The 26,932-nt window shown below is 44.3% G+C and overlaps 1 protein-coding gene across 2 annotated transcripts in view; it reads left to right on the top strand.

Moving 5' to 3' along the window:
- The window catches only part of LOC126412505 (probable 4-coumarate--CoA ligase 1), a 165,268-nt gene extending 150,600 nt beyond the window's left edge, over nucleotides 1-14,668 (top strand). For both annotated transcript variants that reach the window (XM_050082132.1, XM_050082133.1), the window contains exons 8-9: nucleotides 2,062-2,227; nucleotides 14,364-14,668. In XM_050082132.1, coding sequence (XP_049938089.1) covers nucleotides 2,062-2,227; nucleotides 14,364-14,506 — 309 coding nt within the window. In that variant the 3' untranslated portion in view covers nucleotides 14,507-14,668. The remainder of the gene's footprint in view (nucleotides 1-2,061; nucleotides 2,228-14,363) is intronic.
- Nucleotides 14,669-26,932: the final 12,264 nt, after the last annotated feature.

Below are 26,932 nucleotides of genomic sequence, written 5' to 3'. Positions count from 1 at the left end.
GAATGCTGAAGATTAGATGGGTAGATCACATAACTAATGAGGCGGTATTGAATAGAATTGGGGAGAAGAGGAGTTTGTGGCACAACTTGACAAGAAGAAAGGACCGGTTGGTAGGACGTTTTCTGAGGCATCAAGGGATCACAAATTTAGCATTGGAGGGCAGCGTGGAGGGTAAAAATCGTAGAGGGAGACGAAGAGATGAATCCACTAAGCAGATTCAGAAGGATGTAGGTTGCAGCAAGTACTGGGAGTTGAAGAAGCTAGCACAGGGTAGAGTAGCATGGAGAGCTGCATCAAACCAGTCTCAGGACTGAAGACAAAAACAACAACATCTGAGACTGGACCACACAGTCCATCTTTCGTAGGCCCAAAGCCATGGAGTTCTGAAGGTGCTAAATGAGGAGAGTACAACAGACGTGGAATGGCAGTCCACCCACATTTGCCAATGAGTTTCATGGTCGTAAAACTGTTTGTGTATTTCTATGGCTTCTCTGAACAAGCAGGTGTGATAGCTCTTGTCCACAGCAGGTACTTCCATGTCGGCAAATAGAGGGTTAAGCTTTGACAATTCCAGCCACTTGTGCTGGTGAAATTTCAGAAAAATCATCGAACAAACGTCGGCCGAAGGAACCGAGACGGGAGCTGACAGGCAATTTGTTAGTTGCATTTGGAATACAGGGTGTGTAAATAAAGTTTCAAGACTGGTCTCAGAACATAAAATTTATTGAATACTTTCATACATCGGACTAAAATTCTTCAGAATATGTGCCTTGGGAATGCAGACATCGCTGCCAGCGATATTTCTACTGGTGGTAGGCTCCCTGGAACTCCTTAACCGGAATGCTGTTCAAAACCCTCGTCGAAGCCTTTTGGACCGATGTGACGCCGTCAAACTACTTCCCTTTAAGGTCTCTCTTCATCTGGGGGAACACTTGGGTCGAGGTTGGAGCTATAGGGTGGCTGCGGCAGCGCTGCCACATTGAACCGGGTCAAAAATTCAGTCCAGCGAAGCAGGTGTGAACGGTCGCCTTGTCGTTGTGGAGCACCCAGTCCTCCTCCTTCTCCTGGCGAGTTCGGTGGACTCGATCCCTTAAACGGCGGACCATTCCAGTATAATACTGACCATTGACAGTCTGTCCGACAGGCGCAAACACTTTGTGGATCACTGTTTTTGCGTGAAAGGAAGCAATGAACACGCTTTTCACATGTGACTTGCTGATACAGGCTTTCTTCGGGTTTGTGATGAGGTGGTGTGCCACTCCAAGCTTTGCCTCTTCGACTCTGGATCGTATTCGAAGACCCAGGTCTCTTCACCAGTGACCACTTCGTCCAAAAAATCAGGTTCGGTTTGTAAACGTTCAAGCATTTCCTGCGCCAGTCCTCCTGCTCATCCGAGAGCACTTTAGGGACAAGTTTCGCACACACTTTTCTCATCATTAGATCTTCTGTCACCAGCTAAAATACAGTTTGGTGATTCTAACCCACTTCATCTGCAATTATTCTGATTCCGAGACGTCGGTTACTGTTTAAAATTTGATGCATTTTGGCCAGATTTTCGTCAGTTTGCCTCGTTGAAGGTCTTTCAGAGCGTTCATTGTCCTCCAAGTCTTCGCGGCCATCTTTGAACCTCTTGTGCAACATGAAAACCATGACATCTGAAATGGAGTATTCTTTAGAGGCCTTTTGGGTCATTTTTAACGTTTCTGTACCGGTTTTGTTCAGTTTTACACAAAATTTGATAGGACACCGCTGCTCCAAGAGGCGCTGCATTTTGGACGCTGCGATTTCTCGACGACGTTTCGAAACACACAGTCTCTGCACATGCGATGTTTTCACTCCAGCGTTTCGCCGGCGAATGCGGATGCTTGGCTCGCTTACCCAACACCCCCCACCACCTGGCGCAGGTGGCGAGACCGGTCTGCGCGCGCATCGCTACTCAGGATAAGATCTGTCTTGAAACTTTATTTACACACCCTGTATGTTGCCTTCTGAAAGTGTGCTTGTAGTCACAGTGAAGTCCCGGTGTCCAGTAAACAGTGTGTTCCCTACGTTGTTCTGCAGGTGTCTCCCTCAGAGATCGAGTCTGTGCTGGTGTCGCACCCGGCCGTGGCGGACGCCGTGGTGCTGGGGAAGCCGCACCCCACAGACACGGAGCACCCCACCGGCTTCGTCGTCCTGCGGCCCGGCGCCTCGGTCACGCGACAGCAGCTCGTCGACCTGGTGGCTGGTACGTAAGGGACAAGGGCCAGCGACAGACTACCACTGAAATCCGAAACTAGCGATTCAATACTCGGATGTCCTGAAACAGCAAAAACCACTGAAAACTCAAAACTGGGGTGATGTGCACCAGCAATGAGTAACTAAGATTGCAGAGAGAAGTTACTCTCGTAGGCACAGTAGTATCATTTCTTTTCTAGCCAGACAGGTAAGTGTGGCTCTAAGCTCATTCAGTGAAGAGCCATCGACAAAAGTGGAATAGTAAAACTCAGTACTACTGTGAGCTAGAATCATATGTGAGGGAGTTGGAACTGGGATCAATTATCGTTCTCAAGAAACGGGTTCGTCACACCATAGCAGGAGGCAGTCGTGAGCTGGGTGTTCCGGAGGCAGTGTCTCCGATTTTCACTAGCTGGTCGGAAAGGGTGGGAAGTTCAGGTAGGTGAGTCCAAGTGATTACCTTCTCTTCATGTCAGAAGTTTTTGATGCATTTGACTGCTAAAATCGACCACGATTGTGGTATTCGTGTGTGCTTCACAACAATTATAAATGCAGGAAAGAAGAAAACTGTCTAAAATTACTGCTACTTCTGCTAGTGTATAAGCAAATTTTGTTTCCTGAAACTAAGAGACTGTTATAAGGGAACGGTAAGGGTCACAGATGGAGACTGAATTTAACGTGGCAATAATATCGTTGGTTTTGACGTGCAGATTAGAAAAAATCGAGAACGTCTAATAAGGGAGCAGTTCTGACTTTGGGCATTTGTAGTAAAAGAAAACACACTGCTGGATTTCAAACTTGGAGTGACTCATAAAAAATCGACGTTTCCACACGGGAAGAAAACTTTTCCATTTCTCTGATTTTCAAAACAACTGCTCCGCATCCGATCTTCGTCATGACATAAGGAAATAAAGTTGTCCTTATCCTGAAGGTTGGCTTGAGCGATACAATGCTTTATTACGTATACCCATGTCGGAGCTGCTTTCCTCTGACCTCATAACTGATTTATCGAGCCAGTTATAGGAGAGCCTACAGCCCAACGTAGAATCCAAATCACAGCGCAGTTTGACATTATTCACATTAATATATCGTTTGCGGAAGTGAAAGAAGCGATAACTGACGAACAAAAAGTCACAAGACCACTGGGGTCGAACCCGGAATTATGCCCATTGAAGACCGACAATGACCCACTCAGCAATAATCCACAACGTCTGCGTCTATCTAAAGGCAATATATCTCGCCTACATTAGCAGTAATAATATCATCAGAGAAAATGTTATGTAAATAAAGCATAGAACAACACTCAAAGCGAAAGTGATATTCCTCTTTCATCGCAAAATTAGCAACTCTTCCGTCTTCTGATAGCCTCCTGTGACGCTGGCGCAGTGCTAGGGCTTCGCATAGTCTGATGAATCCCGATATCTTTTTCACCATGCCGATGGGAGGGCGCAAATCCGTCTTCTTCCAGGGAAACAGCTCCTGAGGGACGGAGATAAGCTGGCGGCAGCTCCATTATGATATGGAAAACGTTCACGTGGGCATCTGTGTGTCCAGTGGAGCTCGTGCAAGTCATCATGACGGCCAAGGAGAACTGTAGTGGCCTCCCCATCTCGCCAGATTTGGATCCGACTGCACACATCTGGGATGTGATTCAACGTGACGTCACAACTCATCGCCCCCCCTCCTCCCCCCCCCCCCCTCGCCGTCCTCGGAATTTAAGGGGATTAGGCGACTTGGGTGTGCAGATATGGTGCCAGATCCCTCCAGCGACTTCCCGAGGCCTCATTGCTTCGATGCCACGACACGTTGCCGCTGCCATCCTTGTCAAAAGTGGACATATCGGCTATTAGGTAGGTAATAATGAATTTCTGGCTTATCAGTGTATTACCGGCAGCTACAATGCCACGACTGCGAGCCCATTGATGTTGTCAGCAGAGGAAAACAAAACGGTGACGCAACGAAACTTTCGCGGGAAACACAAGACTGTACATTACGTTGTTTAGTGGTGTCGTTTTCTCGCTAACTTTTGTCTAAGGTAAAGGAACTAACTCTGTCTTCATTTGCGGGCGTTACCATCAAATCTGAACTTCGTTCCTAATTTTCAATTTCATCAGTTTAAATAGCTACGGCTTCCCTTTTTACACAGAAACTACACTTGCTTTAAGCTGTACCTCGAAAAAAACGCTAACGGGTCGGCCTGAAAGACAAAGACCTAGAGACACACAATCTTTGCGTAGACAAAGTAGTAGGAATAATCTGGACATCAGTAATGATAATTCTATTGTTGTTTCGAAACAGACATTTAGATGTGCACTGAATACAATTCCAAATAATTTTGCGAGTTATAACTGCGGTTTGATGAATTTACAATGCTGATTTTGTGATGCAAAACATTTCGCAACTGACGTTACTTTACGTGATACAACGACTTTTACGTTGTATTGTCATAAGGGTAATATAATTTACCGCTGTTAACACAAATTTATTTTTCAACGCACTGTATGAAGGCTCACTTCAAATGATCAAACCATTAAAGAGAAATAAAAGAATTTTTTCAGCAATACTCGTATTCGTAGCTATAATACAGTATTTGCTGTGGTCAGATCTGAGACTAAAATTTCAGACACAGTTTTACGGGGAGTGTATCAATGCAAGATATGTCATGTCCAATGAGTTCAACGTATGGTCGTTCTCCCTGTGATGGGCAGTTATATTTTTATGACATCGACACAACTGGTCGAATTTCGACTACAGGTGATACTAGTAAACATAATTTTGCAGAACATTAGGAACTGTTTCCCTATTTAATATAAGCCGATATGTTTACATCTACATTCTCACTGACCAAGTGTTGCCCTTTGTTCCACAACTTCATGATGAGTACGCTGGAGATACTGGCACTTTCCAAGATGACAACAGCCGTGTTCGTAGCCCTGAACGCTAACGTCTCTGGGGTGGCGAACGTCCAGGGACCGTATCCCACTACGACTGGTGCGTTAAATGACCCCATCTTCATCCCATACAAAATGTCTGGTGAAACGTTGCAATAAACATGCACGTTGCTTTGCGGCATTAGGGTATCCAATCACTGAGTTTCTTCTGATGGTTATGGCATACATGAAGCAACTTGTCGCCTCCTTTCCTCGCCGAACTGAGGCCGTTACCGAGGCTTGAGGCCGTGTTACATGGCATTATCGTGATGTTCCTTCAAAGAGGGATTTGCTCTTCGCTTGCTTATGAAACAAATTTTCTAAATATCTTCGAAGGAAATGATCGCCTTTATGTATAAAAAAAGACTACGTATCTACACTAAATTTCTAGGACTTAAAGACTTGACATTTAGAAGAAAAACATAATGTTCAACTAATATTTCGGATGTATACTCGCAGTTCTATCTAACGGATGCGGGTTGCGCGCTGTCCAACGAGTATTGGGAAAGTTGGGTGTTGAGCCCAAAAAGAAGGTAGGGAAAAATATTGAGTATGTGATAGACCATGGTTAATGCTATCTTCATTTCGAAAACTGGTTTTGATGAATTAGTTTCTTCGTGTGAAGGTCCACAGCCTCGCCTTAATATCTGAATGATAAAAACATTTTTAAAATCCACCTAGGCTGTCAGATTCCATACGCTAGGTGGTATTTATCGTATCATCTATCACATTCCATGTGGCCATTTTCAAATGCAGATGCATCGGTCATACGTGTGTCATATTTATGATGCAGGGGGCGCTCAATAAGTAATGCAATACACGTTTTCCCCGGCCAATTTCGATTGAAAAAATGCGGGAGAATACATTCCAGGAAGGGTTGGACAACATAGTCCTGCCAATGCGTCTCACTAAGTGAGAAAATGTGAGCAATTAGAAGAGCGACAGATTTTTTCTCCGCAAATTTCGATTGAAAAAATGCGGAATTCGTTGTGGTACATCGAGGAATATTCCCGATTCAGTATCTATAGTTTCATATAAAGTTCCGACAGGAGGTGCCTCTACCGTAGCCTTAAGAATGACGGCTGTAGCGGCGGTGCGTTCCAAGCAGAGAGCTGTTTGTTACGGAGTTTCTCTTCTAGGAAAACCAGAGCTTTGCGGATATTCATAGGCGCTTGCAGAATCTCGACGGAGACATGGCAGTAAACAAAAGCATGGTGAGTCGTTGTGTGGTCATAGAGAACAAGGTCACGCAAACCCGTTCGATCTCCCGCGTGCCGACCGTCCGCACACAGCTACGGCTCCTGCAATGCTGTAGTGTGCAGACACTCGTTCGAGGTGATAGACGGACCACAAACAAACATCTCGCTGCACAACTGGACGGCTCTGTTGTTAGTGCTGACCCACTCGTCCACAAGTTGGGGTACTCAAAGACGTGTGCCCTCCGGGTTCCTCGAACGAAGAACCATCTGTGCGGTATTGCTTGCGAGGTGCAGGGCTGATAGTGACCATTTTTTGCCGAATATCGTCACAGACGATGAAAGATGAGTTCATCACTTCGAACCGAAACAAAACGGTGCCACACCACCTTACTCCGAAGAAAAAGTTCAAAGCCACTCTGTCTCTGCCGGTAAAGGCATGGCGATGGTCTTCTGGGTCTCTGACGGGATTATGCTGTTTGATGTCTTCCCTTATGTGCAACGATCAACTCGGAATGTATTGTGTTACCCTCCAGAAACTGAAGAAACAACTTCAGCATGTTCGTCGCCACAAAGATGCAAATGAACGTCTCCTTCTTCATGGTAATGCAAGGCCTCACCAGGCTGCGCACCCAATAGGAGCTCACAGTCTTCCTCATCCACCCAACAGCCCGGATCTCAGACCTTCAGACTTCCCACTCTTTGGCCCAATGATAGACGCTCTCCGCCGGAAGCAGTAGTCGACCATGGGGAAGTGATTGATGCACCAAGAGGCTGGGTGCGACTTGGACCAGTACAGTGATATCATGTGGCCATACAGGCCCACATGAGGTGGCGTAAGACCGTAGCAACGATTAGAGATTGCCAAAACTGGCCAGCAATGTAATGTGATACACGACGAAAGGTTACCGTATAAAGAGTTCTACAGCCTAGGTGAATGTTTAAAATAGTTTTACCGTTCAGAAATGATTTGTTGTAGTTCTCCACGCTAGTTAGTCCTGTATAAGCCTCAATTGTGCCGTACTGTGAAACACATCCGTTTTATCCATTTCGTTACTGTGATGAAGCCTTCGTCCCCTCTGCTTTCCCATTCCTTTATATTTCCGGATGTATCATATCAGTGGATCCCTTTTTCAGTCAAGTTGTGCCATAAATTTCTTTCTTCCCCCATTATATTAAGTATCTCTTTATTACTTATCCAGTATACCATCCAATCATCATCATTTTTCTGTAGCACCACATCGCGAGACTGCATTTCAAATCCTCCCCACTTATGCCATCACTTACTTTACTACACGGATGTCAAAACTTATTTACTACTTTTACTGTCTCATTTCCTAATCTAATTCCCTCGGCATCGCCTTATTCATTCCATTGCATTCCTTTATCCTTGCTTTACTTTTATTCGTGTTTGTATTACAATATTTTTTCAAGACTCCACTCTTCCAAGCCTTTGCTGTCTCTGATAGATTTACGTTATCATAGGTAGAACTTAATGTTCTCACATTTCTTCTCCGTTAACTTTGTTCACCTCTCACCCTTGGTTTTCTTTACTGTTACATCGAGGAACAGATTGAATAAAATTGCGGTTAGGCTGGAGTTATATCTCCCGCCTGTATCAATTGCTATGTCCCTTTCATTCCTTTTGAATCTTGTAACTACAGTATGGTTTCTACAGAAATCGTACGTAAACTTTCGCCCTGTGTATTTTATTGCTGGTATCTTCAGAATTTCAAAAAGTGTATCCAGTCAACATCGTCAAAAAGCTTATCTAAATCTACAAATGCTACACTTGTCCGAAAGAATATATATATATAATGTGACATCGACCAAAAATCCATTCAATTCGAAATGGCGAGTAAGGGGTTCATGGGTATCGACGCCGTGCTAGTACTAGCACACTGGACTCGCATTCGGGAGGACGGCTGTTCAATCCCGCGTCCGGCCATCCTGATTTAGGTTTTCCGTGATTTCCCTAAATCGCTCCAGGCAAATGCCGGGATGGTTCCTTTGAAAGGCCAAGGCCGACTTCCCACCCCGTCCTTCCCCAATCCGATGAGACCGATGAACTCGCAGTTTGGACTCTTCCCCCAAAACAACCCAACCAGTGCTAGTAGTGTGTAACAAGCAAGGATTTTTGTCGGTTGGGGAGCGTACTCGAATGGCCGAAGCGGTCTACATCTACATCTACATCCATACTACGCAAGCCACCTGACGGTGTGTGGCGGAGGGTACCTTGAGTACCTCTATCGGTTCTCCCTTCTATTCCAGTCTCGTATTGTTCGTAGAAAGAAGGATTGTCGGTATGCCTCTGTGTGGGCTCTAATCTCTCTGATTTTATCCTCATGGTCTCTTCGCGAGATATACGTAGGAGGGAGCAATATACTGCTTGACTCTTCGGTGAAGGTATGTTCTCGAAACTTCAACAAAAGCCCGTACCGAGCTACTGAGCGTCTCTCCTGCAGTCTTCCACTGGAGTTTATTATCATCTCCGTAACGCTTTCGCGATTACTAAATGATCCTGTAACGAAGCGCGCTGCTCTCCGTTGGATCTTCTCTATTTCTTCTATCAACACTCTCTGATATGGATCCCACACTGCCGAGCAGTATTCAAGCAGTGGGCGAACAAGCGTACTGTAACCTGCTTCCTTTGTTTTCGGACTGCATTTCCTTAGGATTCTTCCAATGACTCTCAGTCTGGCATCTGCTTTACCGACGATCAGCTTTATATGATCATTCCATTTTGAATCACTCCTAATGCGTACTCCCAGATAATTTATGGAATTAACTGCTTCCAGTTGCCGACCTGCTATATTGTAGCTAGATGATAAGGGATCGTCGTCGTCGTCGTCGTCGTCGACGCCGCCGCTCGCGAGAGGCTCTGTGATATTTGAAAAACACATGTAAAAAATATAATTCAGACTGCCGCCTCCCACACTACAATGGCAGACAACAATGCAAACTAGCCACAGACTGCACACAACACAGCCAGAGAAAACATAAACAGCCTACTTACAGGATCTTTCTTTCTATGTATTCGCAGCACATTACACTTGTCTACATTGAGATTCAATAGCCATTCCCTGCACCATGCGTCAATTCGCTGCAGATCCTCCTGCATTTCAGCACAATTTTCCATTGTTACAACCTCTCGATATACCACAGCATCATCCGCAAAAAACCTCAGTGAACTTCCGATGTCATCCACAAGGTCATTTATGTATACTGTGAATAGCAACGGTCCTACGACACTCCCCTGCGGCCCACCTGAACTCCCTCTTACTTCGGAAGACTTCTCTCCATTGACAATGACATGCTGCGTTCTGTTATCTAGGAACTCTTCAATCCAATCACACAATTGGTCTGATTGTCCATATGCTCTTACTTTGTTCATTAAACGACTGTGGGGAACTGTATCGAACGCCTTGCGGAAGTCAAGAAACACGGCATCTACCTGGGAACCCGTGTCTATGGCCCTCTGAGTCTCGTGGACGAATAGCGCGAGCTGGGTTTCACACGATCGTCTTTTTCGAAACCCATGCTGATTCCCACAGAGTACATTTCTAGTCTCCAGAAAAGTCATTATACTCGAACATAATACGTGTTCCAAAATTCTGCAACTGATAGACGTTAGAGATATAGGTTGTAATGGTACTTGAATTACGTAACCATTACGGCAGCTCACCTCTCGATACCAGTAATATTCTACTGTATTTCTGCAAAGTAGTTGACATATTTCTGAGACAAAATTCAGATTTGATTTCATTTGTGATACATCGATATGTTTATATTGCAATGATATTATTCTTATGTGTATTCTTTCTTTTGTCACTATGATCTTAGACGTACTTGTAACTCTGATTTTTGGGCGCGTAAGCGATTGTTAGTAAATTGTTAACTTGTTAGAGAGTCGGACGTTGAGAAAGTCAAGTACTGGACGTCATGTTGGAAAGATGCATATTGTAGTTGGCTTATAAAATGTGAGGAAGATGTTTTCAACAAAAGCGTAATCTTCAAGGATGGTTTGTGAAGCGCATCTACATAACTTTTGAATATAGCAGAATAAAATCTAGGCCTCTTTGCATCCGAGCTTGGAATCATAACCACCTAGATTTTCAACGATTGAGCCATGGTTTTACGACGAGACCAGCGTGGGAAACACAAATAGATGAGTGCCTAGTTTTTTGATTATTACATGAAATGACTTTATTAGCTGTGCTCTAATGACACCTGCCACATAATATGATTGTTGTTGCCCGAAAATGCAGTATTAGCAGCGTGAACAACACCACAATCATTAAATTTTGACCTTTGTTGTGGTAGGGTTGTTAGAAGGTCTATAGTTCTGCACATCTGTTCGACGTCCCTTCTTGAAAACGGGCATGACCTGTGCCCTTTTCCAATCCTTTGGAACGCTACGCTCTTCTAGAGACCTACGGTACACCACTGCGAGAAGGGGGGCAAGTTCCTTCGCGTACTCTGTGTAAAATCGAACTGGCATCCCATCAGGTCCAGCGGCCTTTCCTCTTTTGAGCAATTTTAATTGTTTCTCTATCCCTCTGTCGTCTATTTCGATATCTACCATTTTGTCATCTGTGCGACAATCTAGAGAAGGAACTACAGTGCAGTCTTCCTGTGTGAAACAGCTTTGGAAAAAGACATTTAGTATTTCGGCCTTTAGTCAGTCATCCCCCGCTTCAGTACCATTTTGGTCACAGAGTGTCTGGACATTTTGTTTTGATCCACCTACCGCTCTGACGTAAGACCAAAATTTCTTAGGATTTTCTGCCAAGTCAGTACATAGAACTTTACTTTCGAATTCATTGAACGCCTCTCGCATAGCCCTCTTCACACTACATTTCGCTTCGCGTAGTTTTTGTTTGTCTGCAAGGCTTTGGCTATGTCTATGTTTGCTGTGAAGCTCCCTTTGCTTCCGCAGCAGTTTTCTAACTCGGTTGTTGTACTACGGTGGCTCTTTTCCATCTCTTACGATCTTGCTTGGCACATACTCATCTAACGCATATTGTACGATGGTTTTGAACTTTGTCCACTGATCCTCAACACTATCTGTACTTGAGACAAAACTTTTGTATTGAGCCATCAAGTATTCTGAAATCTGCTTTTTGTCACTTTTGCTAAACAAAAAAATCTTCCTACCTTTTTTAATATTTCTATTTACGGCTGAAATCATCGATGCAGTAACCGCTTTATGATCGCTGATTCCCTGTTCTGCGTTAACTGTTTCAAATAGTTCGGGTCTGTTTGTCACCAGAAAGTCTAATATGTTATCGCCATGAGTCGGTTCTCTGTTTAACTGCTGAAGGTAGTTTTCAGATAAAGCACTTTAAAAAATTTCACTGGATTCTTTGTCCCTGCCACCCGTTATGAACGTTTGAGTCTCCCAGTCTATATCCGGCAAATTAAAATCTCCACCCAGAACTATAACATGGTGGGGAAATCTACTAGAAATATTTTCTAAATTATCCTTCAGGTGCCCATCCACAACAGCTGCTGAGCCAGGGGGCCTATAGAGACATCCAATTACCATGTCTGAGCCTGCTTTAACCGTGACCTTCACCCAAATTATTTCACATTTCGGATCTCCGTCAATTTCCTTCGATACTATTGCACTTCTTATCGCTATAAACACTGTCCAGCCTGTCTCTGCGGTATACATTACAATCTGAGTTTAGAATTTCATTACTGTTTACATCTGGTTTCAGCCAACTTTCTGTCCCTAGTACTATGTGAGCATTGTGACCGTTTATTAATGAGAGCTGTTCTGGGACCTTTCTATAGACGCTCCTGCAGTTTACTATTAGCAGATTAATATTGTTATTCCCTGTTGCATTTTGCCTACACCTACCTTGCCGCGTCTCAGGAGGCGTCTTGTCGGGCCTAGGGAGAATTCTCTAACATAAAAATCCCACATACGTACTCCGCTACCTTTGTAGCCGCTTCCGGCGTGTAGTGCACGCCTGACCTATTCAGGGGCACCCTACATTTCTCCACCCGATGGCGGAGGTCGAGAAATTTGCACCCCAGATCTCCGCAGAATCGTCTGAGCCTCTGGTTTAAGCCTTCCACTCGGCTCCAAACCAGAGGACCGCGATCGCTTCTGGGAACGATACTACAAATAGTTAGCTCAGATTCCACCTCGCGAGCGAGGCTTTCCGCCTTCACCAACTCCGCCAACCGCCTGTACGAACTGAGGATGACCTCTGAACGCAGACGGCAGGAGTCATTGGTACCGACATGAGCAACAATTTGCAGTCGGGTGCACCCAGTGCTCTCTATCGCCGCCGGTAGGGCCTGCTCCACATCTCGAATGAGACCTCCCGGCAAGCAGACAGAGTGAACACTGGCCTTCTTCCCCGACCTTTCTGCTATTTCCCTAAGGGGCTCCATCACCGGTCTAACGTTGGAGCTCCCAATCACTAATAAACCCCTCCCCCCGCGTGCCTGCTCGGACCTTGCTGAAGGAGCGGCCACATGTCCACTCACAGGCAGAGCGGGCGATGCCACACGGCCAGCCTCCACATTGACCCTCCGCCTCGTGCGCCGCGAACGCCTCTGAACCCGCCACTCCCCTTGGGGAGAGGGTGGTCCAACCGCTCCCGGTACCCGCGAAGATGTCTCGACAGCAGGAACAGTGGGTGAAGCATGTAACACCTGGAGTGTACCATGCGACACACCAGACTCCCCACTGCCGCTACACTCCGAGGCAGCAGCCTGAAGACGGCTGACCGCGGCCATCAACACGTTCAGCTGTTCGCGAACAGTGGCCAGCTCCTCCTGCGTCCTTACACAGCAGTCACACATCCTATCCATCCTACGAAATCAGTTTACTGTAGAGAGTTAATCAACTTTTAACTAGACTGCTAATTCACTAAAGGCGGCTGATAGTTGACTAAACTGTGGTTACTAGACACTTCTTGTAGAAAACAATAAAAAAGGCACTACCTGTCTCTGGACTGTATTCAAAACAAACACTAGCACTACTGGCACTATGGCTGTCTAAAGGGACTCTCTCTGACTGTATTCAAAACAAACACGAAATCTATGGAACACTATTACTAACACTCGACAATTAAAGCTTCCTAAACGCAAAAACACACGGAAGAAGAAGTGACAAGTAAGAAAAATATAGTTAATACTTAAATTAACGTAGCTAGTTGCACAGCAGACGTGACACAGACGGCAGTTACGACGACACTGACACTACTGGCACTATGGCTGATTAAAGGGACTCTCTCTGACTGTACTCAAAACAAACACGAAATCTGTGGAATACTATTACCAGCACTCGACAGTTAAAGCTTCCTAAAAGCAAAAACACACGGAAGAAGAAGTGACAAGTAAGAAAAATACAGTTAACGTAGCTCGTTGCACAGCAGACGTGACACAGACGGCAGTCGGCGGTCGCTGGAGTCAAGAGGGAGATCCGTGTTCGAGTCCAAATCCGACACAAATTTTCACCTGTTACCATCGATTCATATCGATGCCAGATGCGGTTAATGACCTTTGAATAAGTAAATGGAAAGGAGCTGCTCATATAGTGAGACAAAGGATGGGAGATGGACGAAGAAGACTGTGTTGGATCCCGCGTGATGAGAAATGAGCTAGAGGTTGACCTCATGGAAAATGTGTTAAAAATACAAAAATAAGCATAAAAAATATGGATGCCAAAAGCAGATGACGGTAATGTGTGCAGGATCTTGGAATAGCTTTGTATCCAGTAGTGGACGATAAGAGGTTAATGATGAACTGTAAAGTTTATTTTGGTCCTTTTAACCTTACTGTTGTATGTTTGCTATATTGAGAGAAATGTATGTCAATGGTAGTGCATTAATCAAAACACGTTTCCTTCCTAACTGATAAGATGATTTAGTTTTTTAACTGCGTTTATGCGATATGTGATGCATGTCTGTCCTATTGCATTAAACGCACGAAAAATATAATCATAAATTTGTCTGTCTGAAAAGCAACGATGACACGGCACCCTGTGTGTGTGTTGCAGACAAGTTGTCCAGCTACCCGTACAAGCACCTACGGGGCGGCGTCCACTTTGTGTCGTCCATCCCTAGGACGGTGGTGGGCAAAGTGAAGAGGGCCAACCTCCTGCAGACTCTCACCGCACAAGCCGAGCAGACGGCGCAGTGACGGCAGCCCTCGTATCAGCCAGTGATCTGAGAGCACTCACAAGTAGTTACGGGCGAGTCAGGAGAGTTCCCTAGTATTCTACTGTCGTATCAAAGCATTACTCATGTTACAAAGTGATTAACACACCTCTGGTTTCCTTATTAATAAAGTCGTAATTGTCTATACGTGCAGTTTATTCATCAATGTAAACTCCACATTCCTTCACCTGCCCATAACAGAAGCGATTGGTATTCTTCTCCACTCCACTACACTGAAAATAAAGCATACAAACAGCTGAGTCATAAATAATTATTCCGTGAATTGTGGAGGTTTGGAGGTTACAATTAGGATCTGACAGTCGTCATCTGCACCATAGATGACGATTAATGTGATGACGATAATCATGGTGAATATGGTGTTCATGCCGAGTTCGGCACGCTACGTTGTCCACAAGCGAATACAAAATTTTATACCACTGGATCGATATCTAAACGCGTAGATAAATGTCACGGCGGTTCACTTTATTCTGTCGCCAGGTATTGTACTTGTGGGGACTCGTGTCGCAAAAGACTCGCGGTACTTGTGGGGGGACGTGTCGCAAAAGACTCGCTATAGATATCTTCCGACGCTAAGACCACTGCGGAATATCACTGACAATGACAGGAGAGAATACATGTTCTGCATTTACTACAGACGCTGATAAATAACAGATGCATCACAGTCTGGGAATGAAATGGCTCGGCAATTGGAAAAACTTCGAAGTACCTGCGACAGCACTATCCGTACTATTCTTGTAAATACCACGTCCAAATTGCATAAATTCGCTGTGAAATTCTTATAATAGATGGACCAATTAGTGTCGCGCCGACAATATTGAAATGATGTCAAAAATTTGATCAATAGTTTTATACCAATGTTGACAAACTGCGGTTGTCCGTTTTATATGAAATTTTCGTTCAGTTAACATATTTTCTCGCTATTGTTTTTCGACGAAAGAGGACTATGTATACTTAACACTTTGCTGTCCGCACGTCTCGTACAAATTTATTCGCTTGGCGCCTGCAGCGCTAATTCGGATTACTTGGCTTGTCGCAGGCCGTTCTTGAAATTATCAGGAGATTATAAAGTGGAACGTTTTACTAATCTCATCGTTAGTTCTCATAAGTTCTCAACCCTGTTCCCCTACTTTCATGAAATTTCGAAGATACACATACGTAAATAAATACCAAATTTGTTTGTTTCATCAATTTCTTTATTTGCATTGTCTTTGGTGCTTAGTATTTCTCTTATGCAGCAAAACAGATGCAACGCAACTCCACAAGATTTGCACAGTAACTTGGTTTTTTTTCCAACATACATGGTAGTTTCTTCGTTTTCATTTATTCGTTTCGGAAATACGTAGGCCTGTTAGTTGGTGTTGCTTTATGTGACCGAAAAGTCTGTCAACCGGATCATGATGAGACGTACGCGGTGTAGTGGCAACCTCCAAGTTTTGCTCCGCGCATTCATAGTAAACAATCGTATCGTCTCTTTCGTCTATGATGATGAAACGGTACAAGTACTTATAAAAACATAAAACTTGTTGACATATGTAACTTCTTATTACCTAAACAAAACACCAACAGAATGCTGTCGCCGGCCACTGCGCGATACTATGCTCACAACACCATTGTGGTGTCGCAGGCCGTTGACCGCCATTTGGCGCACGACACCACTGTGGTGTCGCTGGACGGCAGAGTGTTAATAGCAATTTTACTCATCTGTAGATCATTTTACAAGCAAATTGGATATGTCAAGGTGTTATAATTTAAGAACAGCTCAAGTAATTCAGATACAGGGTCAATCACCTAAAACTTGGACCGCAAATATTGCGGAAATGGAAAGTACAATACTGATCTGTTTTCACAGAATGGATCGGTGATCAGAGGCTCGTATTGTTAGCCAATCAGCAGAGGGTAATAATACTTAGAAATTGTGTTTTTGTGCAAACATACACTTTTTTTAAACGGAACAATGTCTATTCACATTAACAAACTAAAAGTATGGTACATTAGAATGTCAGGGGCGTTTGTTGCAGGATTCTAGCGTGACTCGTTTACGAAATACCGTCTTTTGAAAAGTTCCCACGCCGACACTTGTGCAGTACCTGTGGTAGCACACATCAGAGAACTACCCAACTGCATAACCTAGTTCTGTGGATTCTGGCCAGACAACTGATAATCAGGTTGTGTTCAAAATGACCACCAGAAGCAGCCGTAGACGCTTGCAGTATGGTATGGAACGACTTCTGCACAGGTGCCAGTATTTCATCGGAGATGTCCGACCAGACTGTAGTAATACGTCATTGTGTGTAGTTGGTATGTTCTTGTAGACAGCGTCTTTCAGCAGCTTTCCCCATTAAAAAAATCTACATGCGTCAAATCCGGGGAACGGGCTGGCCAAGCCACAGGCCCTCTGCATCCAGACCAACGACTTTTAAATAATTTGTGAAGACATGTTGTAGTAATTCGTGCACTGCGGGCTGCACAGCCATCATTTTGGTGCCAAAGGTTTCTCCTGGTCTGCACAGAAACGTTATCTAGCATCCGTGGTCTATTAGGAGGCTGCGATACTCAGGCGCGTTCAGTGTTCTGTCTACGAAAAACGGGCCTATCAGCTAAGGTTCACTATTCTACACTACACATTTACACTCCAAGTACCCTGACGTTCCACCTGACGGCTGTTTTCCTGGCCATTATTGGTAAGTGTGGCGTCATGACTGAACAAGTTACATGATACATCTGGAGTATCCTGTCTTAAAGCCCATGTACAAAAGTTGACACGATTCTTCTAATAGTTTCCCCGCAGCTCTTGCTGATGAGAGGTGTGTTAGGGTTGGGACCTGTGTGGATCAATACCTGCCTGACTCCTGCCACTTGCTGGTGCGATTGCGCGGGAGCTAACGTGCACCTCGACTGCAACAGCAGCAAGAACGTTAATTTCCCCTCTTATGTCGTCACTTGCTTCCTTCTGATACGTTGTCTAGGTGTTACACTACCACTTTCACGTAACTGGTCGAAGAGGCTGATAAATAGCTGCCCAGATACATTGTCGCATACGCCGTCTGACGACGAACTGCATTGATCCTACACCCTCCATATGCCATGAACATGTCGGCCTTTTCTACATTGGTAAGTCTGATCGTCATATCACGACCAGCTGCTTAGACTGTCACATACTGAGTAGCAAGCCGCAGTGCACTCACGAAACCCACAAGCACACTGTAATCAAACATAACAACATTGTACCTAGTAAATACTCAGGTTGAAAGGCACAAACAATTGTCCGTGTGGAAACTTTTCAAAATGCAATTCTCGTAAACGACTTGCAATAGAATCCTGCATTTAACAGCACTGACATTCTAATTTATTCTGTTTTCAGTGTGTTAATGTCAATAGGCATTGTTCCATTTTAAACAAGTGTGTATGCACTGAAAACATACTTTCTAAGTTTTATTACAACCTGCTGATTGGCTGTAAATACGAGCCCCTGACTACAAATCGTTCTTTGAAAACCCCTCTAAACAGCACTTTCCATTTCCACAATATTTGTGCTGCGAGTTTTAGGCGATTGATCATGTATACAGGCATTACAAGCTGTTTTTAAAAGGTAAGTTGCACGTGTCGTCTACCCAAAAAGAGGCGCACTGTAAGAAGAGAGTACTTGTTGCAGACTTCTTGTAGACATACAGAATATGGACAAAATATAGATCCACCAAAATTACAACACAATATCATGCCTAATATGGTCTAGAAAAATTGATAGCATTCAAAACACCTTCCGTTTGTTCCGGAAAGGATAAATACTGGTCCTGTATGGTTTGAAGGGATTCTTATACCCTTCTTCGTGCAAAATAGTGTCAAGTACAGGTAAAGATGATGGAGCTGAATAGCGATCACACATCTGCTCTCCAAGGAAGGCCACGAAGCCTCAATAACATTGAAATCTGGTGACTGGCGATAAGGAGAGATGAGACAGCTCACCCACGCGCTCACAAAACCACTCCTCCACGATGTGAGCTGTCTAAACAGGAGCCGTGTAGTCTTGTAACGTAGCAGAACAATTGGGGAACAGACATTGTGCCATGAAATGAACCTGATCGGCCAAAATGGTCACGTAGTCCTTGGTACCAATGCGACATTGCAGAGTATCGACGGAATACGACTGTAGAGCTGCCTGAATCAGCACTGGACCCTCACCATGTTTCACTCTTAGGACATAAACTCGAACACTACTTCAAAATTGTGCGCAACACGGCACGTCCGACCAAATGACATTCTTCCATTGACCAATAGCCCTGATTTTATGGCTTCGGCGACGCATTCTCCTGTTACGGCCATCTGCATCACTGATAAGTGGTTTTGGATTTCCAGCTCGCCCTGTGATTTCCTTCGTGTTGATGTGGCACTGGCAGGGTTCGCGAGTGCAATATTCAGCTCTTTTGCAGCTGTCATCTCCATATTTTTTCGTCACAATCCTCTTCAAGGACGGTCCACTACGATCACTCAACACACTCACTCGTCCGCGTTGTGACTTAGCGGATGATCTTTTTCCGCTTCCTCTGAATGCGATATAAATGGTTCAAATGGCTCTAAGCACTATGGGACTTAACATCTGTGGTCATCAGTCCCCTAGACTTAGAACTACTTAAACCTAACTACCCTAAGGACATCACACACATCCATGCCCGAGGCAGGATTCGAACCTGCGGCCGTAGCGGTTCAAGCAACTCTCCAACGGCAGTCAGCCAGTCCCAAACATTCAAGTACTTCCATTTATGTTATGACAACAACTTTGAGAGTAGAGGATATCATCGAGTCTCCATAAAGACAGTCTTCCACCCTGATCCGCACAATCAGTTTTTCGTCCGACCACCCACCAAGTTTCGGTCTTTACGAGCTGGGAGGTAACGGAGCGAAGATACATGCCTACTTCACGGCAGCGAAATTCAATAGTTTATTTTCTTTGAAGCTTCTAGCGATCGAAACCAACAGCAGAAAGCAGATAGCGCATAGTAATAGCACTCGCTGGCAGATAAAAATTCTACATGTAGCTGGCATGAGTGGATTTTCGCCCCTGGTCCAGTCTCTGTCCCTAGCAGTTTCTTTGGACCTTCCTGTTTCTGACGAATACGAACATTTTCGCCGTCTTCTGGATATTTCACGTCCACAAATATAAGCAAGTTGTTTCTGCAATGCGAGCTTTCAGGCAACTGCATTTGCACATGCGGCCCCAGGTCACGTCAGATAAGTAAGACATAGTTCAAGGACAACTCCCTCGCGTTATTCGTTCGGTCGTCTTTACATAAGTGTTTACGCAACTCGAATGCAATGCTTCCGGAAATATTTCCGTGCAATTGCGGCCGTACCGCACTGGTATAGCTCACGTTTATTCACACATCCGTCTCCAGCTCTCTGTCGGCGAAACGTACGTTTGACAGTGCATGTTGGAGAAGCACATAAACGTTAAATTTCTTTCTTTCTTGAGGCGTTAGTCCCGCTGCAATGCGGGATCGGCCTTGTTACTATTGATTTGGCAGTGTTAATTGTAGAGGGTGGCCGAATGCCCTTCCTGCCACCACCCCAAACCCCCCGGGACGGAATTAGTGTACCCCAGCTGTTTGCATCTAGTGTAAGCCATGAAATAGTGCGAACGTGTTTCAAATGTCTGCGAGTCGTGCAACTGAGGCGGAACGTGGGACCAGCCCGGTATTCACCTAGTGAAACGTGGAAAACCGCCTAATAACCACATCCAGGCTGGGCAGCATACCGACCCTCGTCGTTAATCCGCCAGGCGGATTCGATCCGGGGCCGGCGCGCCTACTCCAGTCCAGGAAGCAGCACATCAGCGCTCTCGGCTACCCTGGCGGAGGGGTGCATAAACGTTAAATATTATTACAAATTCCTAAAACCACCGAGCGACGTGGCATTCAGGAGGAAGATCCCCGCTATGGCCATCCAGATTCAGGCCACCAAGCAGGTGTTTTAGCTGCTGTCGCGGCTTATCCGCACATCAATAGCAGACAAATTGGGCGAGAATCGGGAATCTCAAAAACATCCGTGTTGAGAATACTGCATCAACATCGACTGCACGCGTACCATATTTCTATGCTCCAGGAATTGCATGGCGACGACTTTGGACGTCGTGTACGGTTCTGCCAACCGAGCGAGGTGGCGCAGTGGTTAGCACACTGGACTCGCATTCGGGAGGACGACGGTTCAATCCCGCGTCCGGCCATCCTGATTTAGGTTTTCCGTGATTTCCCTAAATCGCTCCAGGCAAATGCCGGGATGGTTCCTTTGAAAGGGCACGACCGACTTCCTTCCCTGTCCTTCCCTAATCCGATGAGACCGATGACCTCGCTGTTTGGTCTCTTCCCCCAAAACAATCCAATCCAGTTCTGCCACTGGGCACAAGAGAAATTACGGGACGATGACAGATGTTTTGCACGCGTTCTACTTAGCGACGAAGCGTCATTCACCAACAGCAGTAATGTAAACCTGCATAATATGCGCTATTGGACAACGGAAAATCCGCGATGGCTGCGATAAGTGGAACATCAGCGACCTTGGCGGGTTAATGTATGGTGCGGCATTATGGGAGGAAGGATAATTGGCCCCCATTTTATCGATGGAATCTAAATGGTGCAATGTATGCTGATTTCCTACGTAATGTTCTACCGATGTTACTACAAGATGTTTCACTGCATGCAGAATGACGGATGTCCAGCACATACCTCGATTGCGGTTGAAGCGGTATTGAACAGCATATTTCATGACAGGTGGATTGGTCGTCGAAGCACCATACCACTGCCCGCACGTTCACCGGATCTGACGTCCCCGGATTTATTTCTGTGGGGAAAGCTGAAGGATATTTGCTATCGTGATCCACTGACAACGCCTGACAACATGCGTCAAAGCATTGTCAATGCATGTGCGAACATTACGGAAGGCGAACTACTAGCTGTTGAGAGGAATGTTGTTCCACGTATTGCCAAATGCTTTGAGGTTGACGGACATCATTTTGAGTATTTATTGCATTAATGTGGTATTTATAGGTAATCACGCTGCAACAGCATGCGTTCTCAAAAATGATAAGTTCACAAAGGTATATCCATCACATTGGAACAACCGAAATAAAATGTTCAAACGTATCTAAGTTCTGTATTTTAATTTAAAAAACCTACCTGTTACCGACTGTTCGTCTAAAATTGTGAGCCATATGTTTGTGACTATTACAGCGCCATCTGTCACAAATCGAAAAAAGTGGTCCATCAAAAACATTCATATTTCTTTACGTACTACACGAATATGTAATAATAATGGGTGTTACTATTTTAAAAAACGCAGTTGATATCCGTCTAGCGGGTCAACCATAGCGCCATCTCGTTTCCCCCTTCAAGCTAGACAAGTTTCGTTCTTTGTAGTTTTTTCGTTTGACGCTTATTTTGTGAGGTATTTGGCCGGTCACGATCAATCGACCACCCTGTAGACACACAAATGATTACAATTTGAGAAGAAACTGGATGATTTACTAAAGAGAAAGAGCATTACAAACTGAGTAACTCAATAATTCGTTGGTCCCCCTCTGGCCCTAATGCAAACAGTTATCCGGCTAGACATTGATTTAGAGGGGTGTAGGATACCCTCCTGAGGTACATCGTGCCAGATTCTGCCCAATTGGTGTGTGAGATCGTCATTATCCCAATTTCTTTAGAGGACCCTTCCCGTAATGCTCCAAACGTTCTCAAATTGGGAGAGATCCGGTGGCCTTGCTGCCCAAGGTAGGGTTTGGCAGGTACGAAGAAAACCAGTAGAAACTCTCGCCGTATACTTTCGGGTACTATCTTGCTGAAATGTAACCCCAGCATGGCTTGCCATAAAGGGCAACAAAACGGGGCACAGAATATAGTCGATGTACCCCTATGCTGTAAGACTGCCACGGATGACAAAAAAAAGGGGTCCTGCTATGAAAAGAAATGGCACTTCAGACAATTATCACTGGTTTTTGCGTCATGTGGCGGGCGGCATTCAGGTTGGTATGCCACCGATGTCCAGGGCGTCTCGGGACACGTTTTCGCTGATCGTCGAGGCTCACTTCGAAGGACTCTTTAGTGAAGACAATTCTACTGCAATCAATGAGAGTCCAGGCCGAAGGCGGCCGACACCACTGCAAACGGGCTTCCTGGTGTGTAGAGATGATGATGTTTGGTTCGTGGGGCGCTCAACTGCGTAGTCATCAGCTCTCGTACAAAGTCTCAATTTTTAGACAGTCCAATGTAGCCACTGACACGAATGATGATGGCGATGATGAAATGATGAGAACAACACAAACACCCAGTCTCCAGCCAGAGAAAGTTCCTGACCCGGTCGGGAATCGAACCGGGGACCTCGTGATCCAGAGGCAGCAACGCTAGCCGCTAGACTACCAGCTGCCGACTTGGTGTACAGAGGTAAATGTTAGTCGGCGCAAGGGCACTGTGAGCTCAGCCTCACTTCTGTGAGACGCCTATTAATAGTTCTTGCTGTCACTGAAGCACCAGCTTGCACGTCGGAATGACGATGATGATGAATCCGGGGCTATGAGTGCCTCTCTGGCGATTGGTCGGTCCTCACGCTATGTCGACTCTCTAGGTCGACCGCGTCTTAAAGCTGTGTCCGGGCATGGTTCACCCATTTCTGCCAATATCGCCGAACAGTGCCATCGCTCCTATTCAAATGTCAAGCGATCAGTCGATTATTCCAACCGGATTCTTTGAGCCCCACTGCACGCCCTCTCTCAAATGCTGACATCTGCCTATATTGTTCACGCACCTGTCTGGAGGCATAGTTACTGTCCAATTGATTACGCGGAAAAAGATTTTATGCCCTGATAATGAGGCGTACCCTGTTTACTATTCTTGCCAGCTGCGCGGTGAAATTATGTTGCAGTGTCACACATTCATCCATCGGCCGCCAAAATTTAGTTTTTCATACTCCGTCGATACCTGTATGAATATCAGTTTGTGCCCAATTCTCATAATTTCTCTGTGGATGACTGAACTCAGTACGAAATTTTCCAAGCTTAATACGATACAAGAAAAGACTACAAGTGACGTAGAACTTTTACAGACACAAGTAAAAAACCTTAATGTCACGTGTGAAGCTCTTACTGAACAAATTCAAACATATCCTTCAGTACATGACGACCTTGAAAAACGAACTACTGACGTGCAGAATAAATTTGACGATGTTGAACAACACCTGACTGACAGATTACAATCTGATGCCACAGCTCATTTTCAAAATATTAATAAAGAATTTCATGATTGTGTAGAGAACAAAGACAAACATTTTGATAGATGCATACGTGAAAATTTACCAACAATTGTGCACGACTCCGTAGCGGAATGCATCACTGATAACAAACAGCTGATTAGCGACGCTGTACAGTCTGTCACTGCACCAATGACACAATTCACCGATCAACCAAAGTCTGAATGTAACGAAAATATCAGTCAAAATGTACAGTTCAGAAGCCAATATACATTCGAGTATGACGCACACATACCGCACACGACACACACACAAGAACAAAACACACCACGACAACAACACATACCACGACGTGCAAACACAAACACAAGCTATTATCATGGTAAACCACAGCAACATTATCGTAATTACTCGCCATCTGAACATTACAGTAATTACAGTGGAACAAATCCATATCATAATGCAAAGGAAGAAGAAAGCTTAATAAAACACAGGCAATTTCAGACTTTTATCCCAGAAAAACAAACCATTCATCCGGTGATTTTTCTTAAATCTTTTAGTAACGCATTTCCACGCACTTGGAGTGACCGGAAAAAGATTTCATATCTTGTCGGTTACATCCAAGGCGATGCAGCTGTCTGAGCATACAGTCAAGCTGACGTATGTACCACGTACAGTGAGTTTGAGCGTGCTTTTCTGAACAAATTCTGGTCGCAATCCGTCCAGGAGCGACTCAGAAGACAAATTTTAGAACCTGAAACTTTTAACAGTAAAAGTGGTAACTTACGCAGATATTTTGAAAAATACTTGAACATGGGCCATTTTTTGGACGAAACAGTCGCAACACGTAATATACTCCGTGCGTTGAAGGCCAAATTGCCTTTCAACATTAAAGAAAAACTCTTACACATTCCGGATGACGATCCAGATTATTTTTTAACAGCTTTAGATTCGGTTGACATGTTACTAGAAGATCAGCGCTTCGCGCGGCAAAATAGCAGCCACAATGTTTATACTAGTGGTATGCAAAACATGCAGGCTTGCCAACTCAATTCTGGCGCGCCGACAGTTGGATACGCGGTACAGCAAAAACAGCAAACTCACATGCCGTCTCAATATGGAAATCAAAATCAACACGCGTATTCCAATACAAACAACAGTTACAACAGTAGTAACACTTCATTCGGCAATCCATACAAAAGGCACCGCGGTAATAACAACAACAACGGTAACAACGGATATAAATATAACAACAAAAACACAAACAGAAACATAAACAATAATAACTACGAGAGAAGACAGCATCAAGGCTGGACTCGTAGCGATCACTACTTTCATTCAAACACTGCTATACCACAGCAGCCACCAGGACAAAATTGGAGCATACCTTACGACTGACAGGTAAGTCATAATGCGCAACTGCAACAACAACCGCAAAAGTTTGGAGATCACAACAGGCAATATCCGAATGTGAATATAATAGAAGTGACACCTGATACACAACCTCAATCTGTGTCAGTACCTAATACAAATGCTAATCCAACAAACTAGAAACAGTCACTTCTATGCCCCGGGTCGTGGCTGAAGAATTCTTGGGAGGCGACTTTAATGTTAATCAGTTATTTGACACCACCATTGAACAACAAAATATTGATATGCCTAATAATTGTAAACAAAAGCTACCTGTTTTATTTCTAAGATACAACCACAATGAGAATATATCAGATGAACCGTTTGCAAGACAGTACACAATGTCGTTCAAACACAAATGAAATTGTTTTAGCCTCTACTACTGGTGTAGTAGGTGGGATTCCAACTACTGTTATCTTAGATACAGGTGCAGCTGTGAGCGTTTTGTCTTTTAATTTCTATAAAAATATGTGTGAATTGGAGCCTGTGCCTGAGTTTCCTGCCCAAAACTGTAAAATAACTACTGCTCTAGGTAATAAGTCATGTAGGGTTGCGAAGCAAGTTTTTGTAAACATTAAAATAGGTAATGGAACTGTACAATGGCCATTCCTGGTTGTACAAAACCTTGTGAAAAATTGCATATTAGGATTGGATATTATGAGCGAGAAGGACTGCATTATAGACTTCTCCAAAGGTAAATGTATTTTAAATGATAAAGGCAGTGTAATTATTATTGATTTGGACAGGAGAACTCTAAAGCATGACAAACACTGTACAGGGTACAAGGTTCAGTTAGTACTTGACAATGACATTCAAGATACGCACACACATTCATCTGACACAGAGCTAATGGACTTGAAAACATTGATTGATCGTAAGATAAATGAAGCTACAGCTCTCACTCTACATGAACGTATGAAACTACAGGAAGTGCTATCCAAATATTTACAAGTTTTTACCAAACGATTAGGTGTGATCAACACGTATGTCTACAAAATTGAAGTTAAGCCTCACAAGATCTTCTACCACAAGACATATAACGTACCGTTATCTCAACGACCTGCTGTGTGGCAAGAACTAAAACAAATGTTAGACTGGAAAGTCATTGAACCATCCACCTCACCTTACTGTAGTCCTCTACTTGTTGTCAAAAAACCAAATGGTAACATTAGGCTAGTGCTAGACGCACGAGCAATAAATGAAATAATTTTACCGGTTCACACAAAACCCGAAAATTTAGAAGAGCAATTACAGAAATTTCTAGATGCAAAATATTTTTCCACAATAGATCTCGCTAATTCATTTTGGCAAGTAGGTATCACTCCTGATTCTCGGAAATATACTGCATTTATATTCGGGGGGGGCGAACCTATCAGTTTTGTGTTCTACCCTTCGGATTGAATGTCAGTTCTGGAGTATTCATTACAGCCCTGGATACCGTGCTTGGCGATGATTTAGTTGAGACAGTCACACACTATGTAGATGATATACTGATAGCTACACAGTCTTGGAATGAACACATTGACACACTTCAAAGAATTTTAGAAAAATTTTCACAAGCTGGAGTCACAGCCAATCTTAGAAAATCAAAATTTGGTTGCAGTGAGATAAAATATTTAGGACATATCATTAATTCACAGGGCATACGTCCTGATCCCAGTAAATTAGATGCTATCAGAAACTTTACTAGCCCTCGAACAAAAAAGCAGTTAAAATCATTCCTTGGCCTATGTTCATTTTTCAG

This window comes from Schistocerca serialis, chromosome 7 (assembly GCF_023864345.2).
Source record: "Schistocerca serialis cubense isolate TAMUIC-IGC-003099 chromosome 7, iqSchSeri2.2, whole genome shotgun sequence".
Lineage (NCBI taxonomy): Eukaryota > Metazoa > Arthropoda > Insecta > Orthoptera > Acrididae > Schistocerca > Schistocerca serialis.
The sequence above is the reverse complement of the archived record's forward strand: the minus strand, read 5'-3'. Positions and strand labels throughout refer to the sequence as shown.